This window comes from Halichoerus grypus, chromosome 5 (genome assembly GCF_964656455.1).
Source record: "Halichoerus grypus chromosome 5, mHalGry1.hap1.1, whole genome shotgun sequence".
NCBI classification, from domain to species: domain Eukaryota; kingdom Metazoa; phylum Chordata; class Mammalia; order Carnivora; family Phocidae; genus Halichoerus; species Halichoerus grypus.
In genome coordinates this window covers 146,003,574-146,016,495 of record NC_135716.1, presented here as the reverse complement: position 1 = coordinate 146,016,495, position 12,922 = coordinate 146,003,574, and the positions used below count along the sequence as shown (strand labels likewise).

At 40.0% G+C, this 12,922-nt stretch overlaps 1 protein-coding gene across 1 annotated transcript in view; it reads left to right on the top strand.

Moving 5' to 3' along the window:
* Positions 1-12,922, top strand: part of SCP2 (sterol carrier protein 2) — a 112,044-nt gene that overhangs the window by 278 nt on the left and 98,844 nt on the right. The window contains exons 2-4 of the mRNA XM_078073140.1: positions 8,048-8,105; positions 8,739-8,810; positions 11,546-11,677. Coding sequence (XP_077929266.1) covers positions 8,048-8,105; positions 8,739-8,810; positions 11,546-11,677 — 262 coding nt within the window. The remainder of the gene's footprint in view (positions 1-8,047; positions 8,106-8,738; positions 8,811-11,545; positions 11,678-12,922) is intronic.

Below are 12,922 nucleotides of genomic sequence, written 5' to 3'. Positions count from 1 at the left end.
CAGGGCCAGGTGCTGTGCGGTGGTTTGTCCTTCCTACGGGGTGGGGTCCCGGGCATCCCACTGCTCAGCTCCGGCGTCTTGGCGCTTGGCGACTCGGAGGGGTTGCAGTTTAGCGTTGTCTCTGAAGTGTGGTACTGTCCGGGGGTTACTCCTGCGGCCATTGCTTTCCCGTTCCTCCTTCCCTTTTCTCCCTGGATCAGAGTTGGTGACGGACGCCCCAATAAAGTCCACACTTCCTTTGATTCTGAGTGGAACCCCAAGGTATGTGGACCTTTGATGAGGCAACATCCTCCTTACACTGGAAAGGAAAGCGGGTGGGGACTGTCCCCAGCTCTACACACCCAGGAATACTCTCCTGTAGGATCCCTTTACAGTTAGAAGTGAGGATGAGGAGGAGAAACATTAGTGATCTTCAGTGTCTTGGCACAAGTGGCAGGTTTTCTGGATCCTCTGACCTCCTTTCTGTTCCTCAAATGGTACTCTGCTTGGTTCTTAGGAAGCCAGGGTCCCCCAGTCTCATTTCTTGTCACCCTCACCACTCCCACGTTCTAGTAATGCCAAACTGCTGTTAGTTTCACCCCACACTGTTTTATGCCTCTCCTGCTTTGCTTCTCTTGTTCTCACTACTTGTACTTGGTTGACTTCTTTGCGTTTTTAAAAGACCAGTTCATCTTCTCCAAGAAGTCTCTTGATCCTCCTGACTTTTCGCACAGAGCCCTGTACTTACCTTTGCTTCAGTGCTGATATCCCCCACTTTTGGAAAGTTCAAGTTCTACCACGTGACTTTCACAAAAGGCGTAGGTTACTACCTATTTTTGTTAACTGAAATTTGAAGAGGATTTTTGCTTTTAGAAAAAGGCAAAAAGTGAAAATAGCATCCAGCATTTGCTCTGCAGGGAGGTGTTACTGAGGCAGTGAGCACCCCAGGCAGTTGCCAGAGTGGGACTGCCGAGCTCCTTCCCTGAAAATACACTCAGCATCTCAGCATTACGCTGCCATAGCTTTGAACTGTGCCTGTGAGCATCTGTGCTTTATCTTGATTTATTTTGTGCATTCATTATCAAGATGTGTCCTAAGGTATCAGAAAAGCCTAAGAGGTTATGTTCTGGGGTCCAAGAACACTCAAAAAATTTTCCAGATAAGTTAATGGTAATTGCTTCTTCACATTATGCCATTTCAGTTTATGAAAGTTTTCGGAGGAACACAATATTTTTGATAGCAGGGGAAACCCGTACTTACTATGTTATACTGAAGTTCTCTGTTTATATGTTCATATTCTTCCTTAGTATGTAAGCTCCTCCAAGGTGAGTACCATGTCTAATTCGTTGCTGTATCTGTAACACCTTGAAAATGCCTGGTGCCTGAAGATCCTAATGAATGTTAGATAGTACTAAATGGATATACTTTGTGAAAGAGACTTTCTAAGGGAAAGTTCTGTTTCTGAGAAAACAGCCTTAAAGTTTTTGTTATCTTACCAAATGGGGTGAGAGTACATACTTTGATCAAAACATGTGAGTAGAAAAGTCAACTAATCATTATAAAGCAGATACTTGGAGTTCATCCTATTGTTTCATGGGAGAGGGGACTTCTAATATAGGTGGACAGTAGAAGCTTTTTAAGTATGACATTCATGCAGTCAGGTCCTCCATTGGCTGTTGAATATCTGATTATATTGGCTGTGTAGAAAAGCACAGAACTTTCTAACCCTTTGGGAAATAGTTTGTTTTCTTTTTCCAAGTTAGGAGGTGGAGGTGTGGGCAGTATTAGTTACAGTATTGAGGGAAGAGATTGGGAGTGTGAAGAACAGCTTTATTAATGTACTTATTCCAGTTCCTTCTAGGTTAGATATTTTGGAACTTGGGGCAGGGTTTGATGTAGAGGGAGAAACTTACTAGATAATACTTTAAGCTCTATTAGTAAATCTCTAATGGTTGGGTTCCTGTGTTATGGTTCTTAATTTGAATAGCTGAGTTCCCGATACAACTTGAAGTTCCCTTAATAAGGTTTTATTATCAGTGTAGGAAATAAGTTAGAATTCCTATGGTGGATGTCAACAGGTTTTAATACAACTAAATCAGCACTACTACCAGGCTGATAGCAGGCCAAGGCCCTTTGCTTATGCTGCCTACCTTCCCATATGCCCTTTTTTCATAGATTTTCGTTCTACCGATTTCAAGAAATGATCTGACTTCATCTGTTTTGGCTGCAATATAACAGCAATACAAACAGAGTGGATAGCTTAAAAAACAAATATTTATTTCCCACAGTTCTGGAAGCTGGGAAGTCTGAGGTCAAGACACTGGCAGATTCAGTGTCTTGTGAGGTCTTGCTTTCTGGAGCATGGACAGCTGTGTTCTTGCTGTGTCCTCATAGGCAGAAGGGGTGAGGTCACTCTCTGGGGTCTCTTTTATAAGTGTATTAATACCATTTGTAAAGGCTCCATCATTATGACCTCCCAAGGGCCCCACCTCAATCATTCAATCACATTGGGGATTAGATTTCAATATATGAATTTTAGGAGGACACAGACATTCAGTCTATAGCAGAGTCCAAGTCCTATATTTTTTTATTTCTATTTCTTCATATTGCTCTAAGTTATTCTGGTTACCTTTTTTTTTTTTTTTTTAAATTCTGGTGCCCTTGTAGTTAGGACCAAATAATTAAGCACTTAATTTTTCTAATAATTTTATGTGAGATAATTTCATGACCCACAGAAGAAATACACCTTACATTACAACCTCATACACACACACACACACACACACACACACACACACACAACTGAAACAAGTTTGCTAAAGCAACACTTATTTGGGGAAGCTCTAGGTCAAATGTTACAGGTTCTTAAATAGATATATTGAGAGGAAAACAAAGTAGTGGAGGAGGACCTGTAGATTAAAAAAGAATTAAAAGACCCATAAAATTTTCATAAACAGGCAAGACTAAACTGTAGTGTCTATAGATACATACTTGGATGATAAAATTATGAAATATTACAAGAAAGTGATTACTGTAGGAGTGAGGATAGTAACTACTATGGGGGTGGAGTAGAGACTGAGATTGAGAAAGAGTGCTTAGAGGAGTTTCTGCAGTAGAAGGCCAAGTTCAGTTTTTTGTGTGGGTGGTGGTATCAAAGATAAGGAATGGCACACACTAGGTAAGGATTACCTTACATTAGGTAATTAGGAAAGTTTTCATCAGTAATATATTATTGGGAATAGAGGGAAAAGTCCAGTGTGAACTCAACTGAATTTTGATTTATACAGAGGTGACTGGGTGTTTTATTTTATTATTTTTTTTTTTTTAAAGATTTTATTTATTTATTTAATTGACAGAGAGAGAGAGAGAGAGACAGCGAGAGAGGGAACACAAGCAGGGGAAGTGGGAGAGGGAGAAGCAGGCTTCCCGCGGAGCAGGGAGCCCGATGCGGGGCTCGATCCCAGGACCCTGGGATCATGACCTGAGCCGAAGGCAGTCGCTTAACCGACTGAGCCACCCAGGCGCCCCTGACTGGGTGTTTTAAAGGGAAAATGAGGGAATAGGGAGTGAGCTGGGGCTCAGTAGTGTCAGGGAAGTGAAAACTTATAAAAAGTGGGAAGAGGGGCTTGGTCCATGTGAAAGCCGTCTGGGTTTGCTAACTGGCATTTATCCAAACTTAGGCTCCTACTTTGCCACAGGGAGTTGGAAACAGGGACCTTATCTTCTGGTGTTTGTGGGAACAAATAGTAACTTGTTTTTGGTAGCCTTAAGGCACTTTAAGTAGGGCTAGGGTCATCCTAGGAATGTGGACTTGAGCTATTAGAAACTGTGTTAGTGTTTAAGTCTTTATAGGCCAAGGCGGAGCCTTAGCTCTCAGAGAAGCCTGGCTAGAGTAGAAGGGGAGAAGAGAATCTTTGTCAGTGGTGGCAAGAGTGTTTGCCTTACAATAATTCATTAGGATAATATATATATTTACTTTTATTATCTAAATAAAAACTTTAAACAAAGCTAAAACTTTAATTTATTTTTATTTTTTGAAGTTTCATTTATTTGTTTATTTACTTATCTATTTATTTATTGGTGCAAAATGGTTGTTTTATTAAAGCACGGGGACAAGAACTGTGGGCAGAAAGAGCTGATGCCTAATTTATTTATTTTTATTTATTTATTTATAGATTTTATTTACTCATTTGAGAGAGAGAGAGACAGAGACAGACAGTGGATGAGCAGGGGGAGGGGCAGAGGGAGAGGGAGAGGGGAAGCTGAGCTGGGAGCCTGATGCAGGGCTCAATCCTAGGACCTTAGGCAGGGCTTAATCCCAGGACCCTGAGATCATGACCTGAGCTGAAGTCAGATGCTTAACCAACTGAGCCACCCAGGCACCCTTAAAACTTTTATTATTATTATTATTATTATTAAATATTTTATTTATTTATTTGACAGAGAGAAAGAGAGACAGCAAGAGAGGGAACACAAGCAGGGGGAGTGGGAGAGGGAGAAGCAGGCCTCCCGCTGAGCAGGGAGCCCGATGTGGGGCTCGATGCCAGGACGCTGGGGTGATGACCTGAGCCGAACGAAGGCAGTTGCGTAACAACTGAGCCACCCAGGCGCCCTTATTTATTTATTTTTAAGTGATCTCTACACCCAGCGTGGAGCTTGAACTCACAACCCCAAGATCAAGAGTCACATGCTCTATTGACTGAGCCAGCCAGGTACCCCCAAAAGGTTAAAACTTTTTTTTTTTTTTAATTTTATTATGTTATGTTAGTCACCATACAAGACATCATTAGTTTTTGATGTGGTGATCCACGATCCATTGTTTTCGTATAACACCCAGTGCTCCATGCAGTACATGCCCTCCTTAATACCCATCACCGGGCTAACCAATCCCCCCTCCCCTCTCCCCTCTAAAACCCTGTTTGTTTCTCAGAGTCCATAGTCTCTCATGGTTCATCTCTCCCTCCAATTCCCCCCCCCTCATTTTTCCCTTCCTTCTCCTAGTGTCCTCCATGCTATTCCTTATGTTCCACAAATAAGTGAAACCATGTGATAATTGACTTTCTCTGCTTGACTTATTTCACTTAGCATAATCTCCTCCAGTCCCATCCATGTTGATGTAAAACTTGGGTATTCATCTTTTCTGATGGCTAAGTAATATTCCATATTATATATGGACCACATCTTCTTTACCCATTCATCTGTTGAAGGGCATCTCGGCTCTTTCCACAGTTTGGCTATTGCGGACATTGCTGCTATGAACGTTGGGGTGCATATGGCCCTTCTTTTCACTACATCTGCGTCTTTGGGGTAAATACCCAGTAGTGCAATTGCTGGGTTATAGGGTAGCTCTATTTTTAAATTTTTGAGGCACCAGGTTAAAACTTTTAAGAATGAGGCAGTTGATAACTCTAGGAAAAAAAAATTGTATCATAAAGGAAGTGTAATCATAGCACACAACTTGGCCCAGTGTTGAGACATATTTACTTAATAAGGTAAACACTGAGTACTGATTTAGTAAAAAATTATTTATTCAGTTGTATAAGTGGGTTGGGGGAAGTGTAAATGTATATGTGAGGGGGCCTAAGAGACCTAATCCTTATTGGCCCATATTGAAGATTGTGGTATAATTTCTTAAATTGTTAAAGAAGTAATAGTATAAGAATATTTAGGGGCGCCTGGGTGGCTCAGTCGTTAACCCTCTGCCTTCTCACTGCCTCCAGCCTATTTCTTCATTCATTCTCCACATTGCATCTGAAATGATCTAAAATGCAGGTCTTTTCATCCCAGTCTCTCTCTCTCTTTTTTAAAAGATTTTGTTTATTTATTTGAGAGAGAGGGAGAGAGAGAGTGTGCGTGCGCGCGCGCACACACACAAGAGCGCATGAGTGGAGGGGGAGGGGCAGAGGGGGAGGCAGACTCCCCACTGAGCAGGGAGCTTGATGTGGGACTCGGTCCCAGTACCCTGGGATCATGACTTGAGTGGAAGGCAGATGCCTAACTGATTGAGCCGCCCAGGCACCCCCCAGTCTCTTTTTTTAAAAATAGGGCTTTATTTTTCAAAGTAGTTTTAGGTTTTAGGTTACAGCAAAATTGAGCAGAAAGTAGAGTTCACATATGCTCCCTGCCCCCACACATGCCCAGCCTCATTCACTATCAGTAATCTGCACCACAGTGGGGCATTTGTTATAATCAATGAACCTACACTGACATATCATTATCACTGAAGATGGGTTCACTCTCAGTGTTGAATATTCTAGGTTTGGACAAGTGTATAATGACATGTATCCATTATAGTATCATATGGAATTGTTTCACTGCCCTAAAAATCCTCTGTGCTCTGCCTATTCATCCCTCCCTTTCCTCAACCCCTGACAACCACTGATCTTTTTACTGTCTCCATAGTTTTGCCTTTTTCAGAATGTCATATAGTTGGAATCATACAGTATGTAGGCTTTTCAGATTAGCCTCTTCACTTAGTAACATGAATTTAAAATTCCTCCATGTCTTTTCATGGCGTGATAGCTCATATCTTTTTGGGGCTGAATAATATAATATTCCGTTGTTTGTATTACCACAGTTTATTCACCTACTGAAGACATTTTGGTTACTTACAAGTTTTGGCAATTATTTAAAATTACTATAAATATCCCTGTGTGGGTTTTTGTGTGGACATAAGTTTTCAAATCATTTGCATAAATACCAAGGAGCACAATTGCTGGATCATATGTTAAGAGGATGTTTAGTTTTTTGTTTTTGTTTTTGTTTTTTTAAGATTTTATTTATTTATTTGAGAGAGAGAGAGCGTGCACAAGTGGGGAGCAGGGAGCCTGACGTGGGACTTAATTCCAGAGCTTCGGGGTCACGACCTGAGCCGAAGGCAGACGCTTAACAACTGAGCCACCCAGGCGCCCGAGGATGTTTAGTTTTATAAGAAACTGCCAAACTGTCTTCCAAAGTGGCTGTACCATTTTGCATTGCCACCAGCAATGAATGAGACTTCCTGTTGCTCCACATCCTTGTAAACATTTGGTATTGTCAGTATTTGGATTTTGACCATTCTAATGGGTGTGTAGCAGTATCTCATTTTTTTTCCTGTCTCTCTCTCTCTTTTTTTTTAAGATTATTTATTTATTTATTTGAGAGGGAGAGAGAGTGAGCGAGCGAGAGAGAGAGCAATCAGGGTGAGGTGCAGAGGCAGAGGAAGAAGCAGGCTCTCCACTTCAGAGATGACCCAAGCTGAAGGCAGACGCTTAACTGACTGAGCCACCCAGGCATCCCCAGTCTCTTAAAAAAAAAAGAAAAATCCATTGTTTTTAGAATAAAGCCGAGACATCATAGGAAAGCATATAAGTTCCCTTTTGAGTTAGCTCTAGAACCAGACTGTCTGAAATTTCAGCTTCACTACTTAATTAGCTATGTGTCCTTGGGCAGATTACTTAATCTCTCTGTACCCTTTCTTGTTGTAAAGTGATGGTAATAATAGTACCTACCTTTTAGGATTATTGTGAGGATTAAGTAAGTTAAAACATGAAAAGTGCTTAGCATAATGCAGAACACAGTAAGTGCCCAATAAGCGTTAGTAGTTATTATCATTTGGTCCTAAGTTACTTTTCTGTCCCTGTCACTTGCCGAATCTGATTTGTGCTTCAGCTTCTGCAACATAAAATTGCTTACAGTACCTAGATTGAGCCATATTCTCTCGCTTCTAGGTCTTTGCCCTAGAATTTTTTTTCTATCACTTGGCTAACTCCTACTCATTCTTAAAGACTTAATTTAAATGTCAGTTCCTCTGGGAAGCCTTTCTAGTCCTCATTCTGAGGCTAGGTAGTTTTCTTTCCCAAATTATTCTGTACTTAAGGACACTATAGTATAATTGTCTGTTTTCCATTGGACTGGAAGCTCCCCAAGGGCAACGACTGTATATTATTTATTATCAGAGTCTAGGAGCATGTTAGGTGCTCAGTATGTTTTTGTTTAAATTAATTGATAAATGAATTTTTGCAGTGCTTGTTGTGAGAAAAATCTAACTATATTTGCTTCTATTTATTATCTCCTTCTGTATTTCTAGTTCATGAAGCCTGGACTTGAGAATTCAAGAGACTACCCTGACTTGGCAAAAGAAGCAGGTAATATAGAAAATTTAGATCTTTGAACATTGGACTTATTGTGTCATCTGCCTTGATTGTGGAACCTTGGAACCATAAAAAGAAGCTGAGTCAAGGGAGAAGGACCTATACAGACAATTGCCTAGTGATTCATTAGGAAGGACAAAGGGAGAAGAGCTTGGGCATTCTTAGCTAGATAACCAGGGCAAACAGTGGCCTGTGATTTTATGTACTGTCCAACTGTTTGCTGGGACATCAAAGGGCTCTGTGGGAGTCTCCCCTTCTCCCCCACAATAATGATGTTCTTTCCAATTTTGTCCTTTAGATGTGCAGTGGAGCCACAGAGATGAGTAAGGACCTTGAGGTTAAGGAGCTTTAAGACTTTGGGATTTAATATATTTATAGTTAGGTATACAGTTAGAATAGAAAATGTTAAGTATCAAAAAGGAGGTGTGAAAAAAGTAGTAGCTTAGCCGAAGAAACATTTACTTCTGAATGGAGAGATCTGAGATGAATTGATGAAGGATTTGTCATTTGAATTGAGCATAGACTATTTAGAGGCAGATCTACTCTGGGAAAACTCTAAACTTAATTTTGACCCACCTAAAGCAAATACTCAAAGCACTCTTTGATAAAACCCTTTTGTTTTTATAGGCCAGAAGGCTTTAGCTGATGCACAGATCCCTTATTCAGTAGTGGAACAGGCATGTATTGGCTACGTTTATGGTATGTGGTAAACTATATATTTTAAAAATGTTTCACCTAATCTAGCAGCAACTTCATAAACAATGCAGAGGCATTTGTGAATTTTAACCCTCCAAACTCAGAATTCAGACTTATTTCCATCATTCCTAGATTTCCCTTATGTGTCAGCCTAGTTTAACATATGTTTTTTGCCATTGTTTATTGCCAAAACAGGAGATAAATTAAAAAGCATTGTTTATCTTTAAAAAAGAAAAAATTACCCATAGTTCTACCATGTAAAGATAATTACTATTCAGAAGATAAATTTTTGTTGTTATCTTAAAATTTGTATTCGTTGACTTTTTTGTATCCAATACATTTTTTAAAAGATTTTATTTATTTGTTTGACAGAGAGAGAGAGAGCGCACAAGCAGGGGGAGCAGGAGAGGGAGAAGCAGGCTCCCCACTGAGCAGGGAGCCCATTGCAGGGCTCGATCCCAGGACTCCAGGATCATGACCTGAGCCGAAGGTAGATGCTCAACCACTGAGCCACCCAGGCACCCCCAATAAAAATTTTTCATTAAACTTTTTCCTAACTAGGAAAAGAGTATAGACTAATTGTAAAAAAAAGAAAGAAATAAGGAAACACAGAAAAACACAAGAAAAAAGTCACCTGTAACCCTATTGTCCAGTCCCGAAGTTATTACCGTTAATTTTTTGTTGTATCCTTCAGTGAATATGAATGCATGTAAGTCTGCATGCACATAGAATTTTCTCTTAAAGAAAACAAGGTCCTGGGGTGCCTGGCTGGCTCAGTTGGAAGAGCATGCGACTCTTGATCTCTGGGTCGTGAGTTTGACCCCCATGTTGGGTGTAGAGATTACTTAAATAAATAAAACTTAAAAAAAAAAAAAAAGAAGGATCCTAGTACTTTTTGGTAACCTACTTTTCTCATTTTAGTATAGTTCATATTCCCCATTAAATCTTCTTTTAGGGGCTCCTGGGTGGCTCAGTCGTTAAGGTCTGCCTTCGGCTCAGGTCATGATCCCAGGATTCTGGGATCGAGCCCCACGATGGGCTCTCTGCTCAGTGGGAAGCCTGCTTCTCCCTCCCCCACTCCCCCTGCTTGTGTTCCCTCTCTCTCTGTCTCTCTGTCAAAATAAATAAATAAAATCTTAAAAAGAAAAAGATTTAAAAAAAAGTCTTCTTTTATAGTACCATTAACATTTTTTCAATTAAGTTTTTTTTTTTTTTTCTGGAATAGATAAAATATGTACATGGTACAAAAATACCAAAGGTGGATGGTTATATGATGGAGAGTCTCACTCTTATTCCTGTCTCCCTGTCTCATGGTTCCCTTCCCTTAGAAAGCCAATTTCACTAATTTCTAGTATATCTTTGCAGAGGTGATTTGTACATATCCAAGTATGTGTGAGTGTGTAAGTTCCCTTTTCCCCTTTCTTTTGTTACACACATGGTAGCATAATAAACTCACTGTTTTGTATCTTGATTTTTTTTTTTTTTTTACTTAGTAGTTCTTGGCTACTGTTCCAAATTATATCATTAAGAGCTTCCTTGGTCTTTTTTTAAAATGATAACATAAAATTCCATTGAATAGATATATCATATAATCCACCGCCTTTTAAATGACATTTAGAATGTCCCCGGTCTGTTTACAGCATTTTTCATGACTGCATGCTTTTCTAGTCTTGGGGATATTGTAATGATATCCTGTTCTTGGACATTTTATTTATTTATTTATTGGACATTTTAAATTATTTCTAATTTCTAGTTACCATAAAAGGCTATAGTAAGCATTACTGTAGATGAATCTTTGTGTTTAGCTGTGTTTATTTATTTTTTTTGAGATTTCAAGATATCAAGAGCATCCTCAAAGGGAAATTTACTAGGTCAAAGAGATGCACAATGTATTTATTGAAAAGAAGGTCCTGAACCTTGCTGTTTTCCCTGAAGACTTCTGGAGAGTCTGTCCCTTCACATGTTCCCATCAGATTGCTCCAGCATGTCCTGCCTTGATGATTGTGTTACTTGGGAAAGGGAGTCAAATGTATATTCAGCTTGGATCACTGTTTTTCTGGAACACCCTGCCATACAGGATCTTTTAAACTTTTTGAAGTTGTAGAACCTTTATATGAAGAGAAAACCACAGCCTTTTAATCAATTGATGTAGTTTTAAAGATTTATATCTGGGGCACCTGGGTGGCTCAGTCGTTAAGCGTCTGCCTTCAGCTCAGGTCGTGATCCCAGGGTCCTGGGATCGAGTCCCACATCGGGCTCCCTGCTCGGCAGGAAGCCTGCTTCTCCCTCTCCCACTCCCCCTGCTTGTGTTCCTGCTCTCGCTGTCTCTCTCTCTGTCAAATAAATAAATAAAATCTTTAAAAATAAAAAAATAAATAAATAAAAAGATTTATATCTGAAGCAGAAATGAAACATTGCTTCCTTTTTTATCATGGAGTCCTAGAAGATTGAATTGTTTGCTATTACTTGGTCATTTCTCTACTCTCCTATGTCTGTGACATGTAAAGAAAGTACACATATATTGTGTTTTGAGGATTTTTCATATTTGGAGTGTAAATAATGCTTAATGCAAAAACTTTCTGAATAAGATGTCAATAGTTTATTGTTGTGCCTGTGTTATATGCACAAAGGCACAATACTGAAAAAAAAAAAACCCATAATGTGGTATCATGTTGCATTGCAGCTTCATAAATTCCCATGTTGCAGATATTATAGTTTTTGTTTCTTTTTCTATACAGGTGACTCTACCTGCGGGCAGAGGTCTATCTATCACAGTTTGGGACTGACTGGAATTCCTATAATAAATGTCAACAATAACTGTGCTACTGGTTCTACTGCTTTGTTTATGGCCCGGCAGCTGATTCAGGGTGGTAAGGATCGCTTATTTGTCTAGTGTACTGAAATAGGTATGGGGTTATTGCTCTCCTCTTTTATCAGTTCTCCACACGACCATCAGAGGGATTGCTTTATACTGTATTGAGATCTAATTTATGTACCAAAAATTCATCTTTTGAAACTATACAATTCAGTCTTTTTTAGTAGAATTGCAGATTTTACGAACCATCACCACTATCTAGTTTTATTTTATTATTTTTTAAAGATTTTATTATTTATTTGACAGAGAGAATGAGGGAGCACAAGCAGGTGGAGCACAGAGGGAGAGGGAGAAGCAGGCTCCCTGCTGAGCAGGGAGCCCTATGTGGGGCTCGATCGCAGGACCCTGAGATCATGACCTGAGCTGAAGGCAGACGCTTAACCTACTGAGCCACTCAGGTGCCCCTCCACAATCTCGTTTTAGAACATTTTTATCACTGAATAAAGAAACCCTAAACCTATTAGCAGTCACTCCCCATAGTTGGAGTGAGATCATATGATACATGTCTTTCTCTGATTAACTTATTTCGCTTAGCATAATACCCTCTAGTTCCATCCATGTTGTTGCAAATGGCAAGATTTCGGGTTTTTTTTTTGATGGCTGCATAATATTCCATTTTATATATATACCGCATCTTCTTTATCCATTCATCTGTTGATGGACATCTTGCTCTTTCCATAGTTTGGCTATTGTGGACATTGCTCCTATAAATGTTGGGGTGCACGTACCCCTTTAGATCACTACATTTGTATATTTGGGGTAAATACCCAGTAGTGCAGTTGCTGGGTCGTACAGTTATTGTTTGATAATGCTGGTGTCTTCTGTCCCCCTCACCTTGTTATTTTTCTTTCTCTTCCCCTCCCTTCCCTCCCCCCTTCCCCTCCCCTCCCCTCTCCCTTCCCTCCCCGGTTCCCCTCCCCTCCCTTCCCCTCCCTTCTCTTCCCCTCCCTTGCCTTCCCTTCCCTTCCCTCTTCTCCCCTCCCCTTCTCTTCCTTTCCCTTCAGTAGGCTCCATGCCCAACATGGAGCCCAAGGTGGGGCTTGAACTCACAACCCTAAGATCAAGACCTGACCTGAGATCAAGATTCTTTTTTTTTTTTTTTACACATTAAACAACTTTTATTTTATTCATTTATTTATTTTTAAAATTTTATTATGTTATGTTAGTCACCATACAAGACATCATTAGTTTTTGATGTGGTGATCCACGATCCATTGTTTTCGTATAACACCCAGTGCTC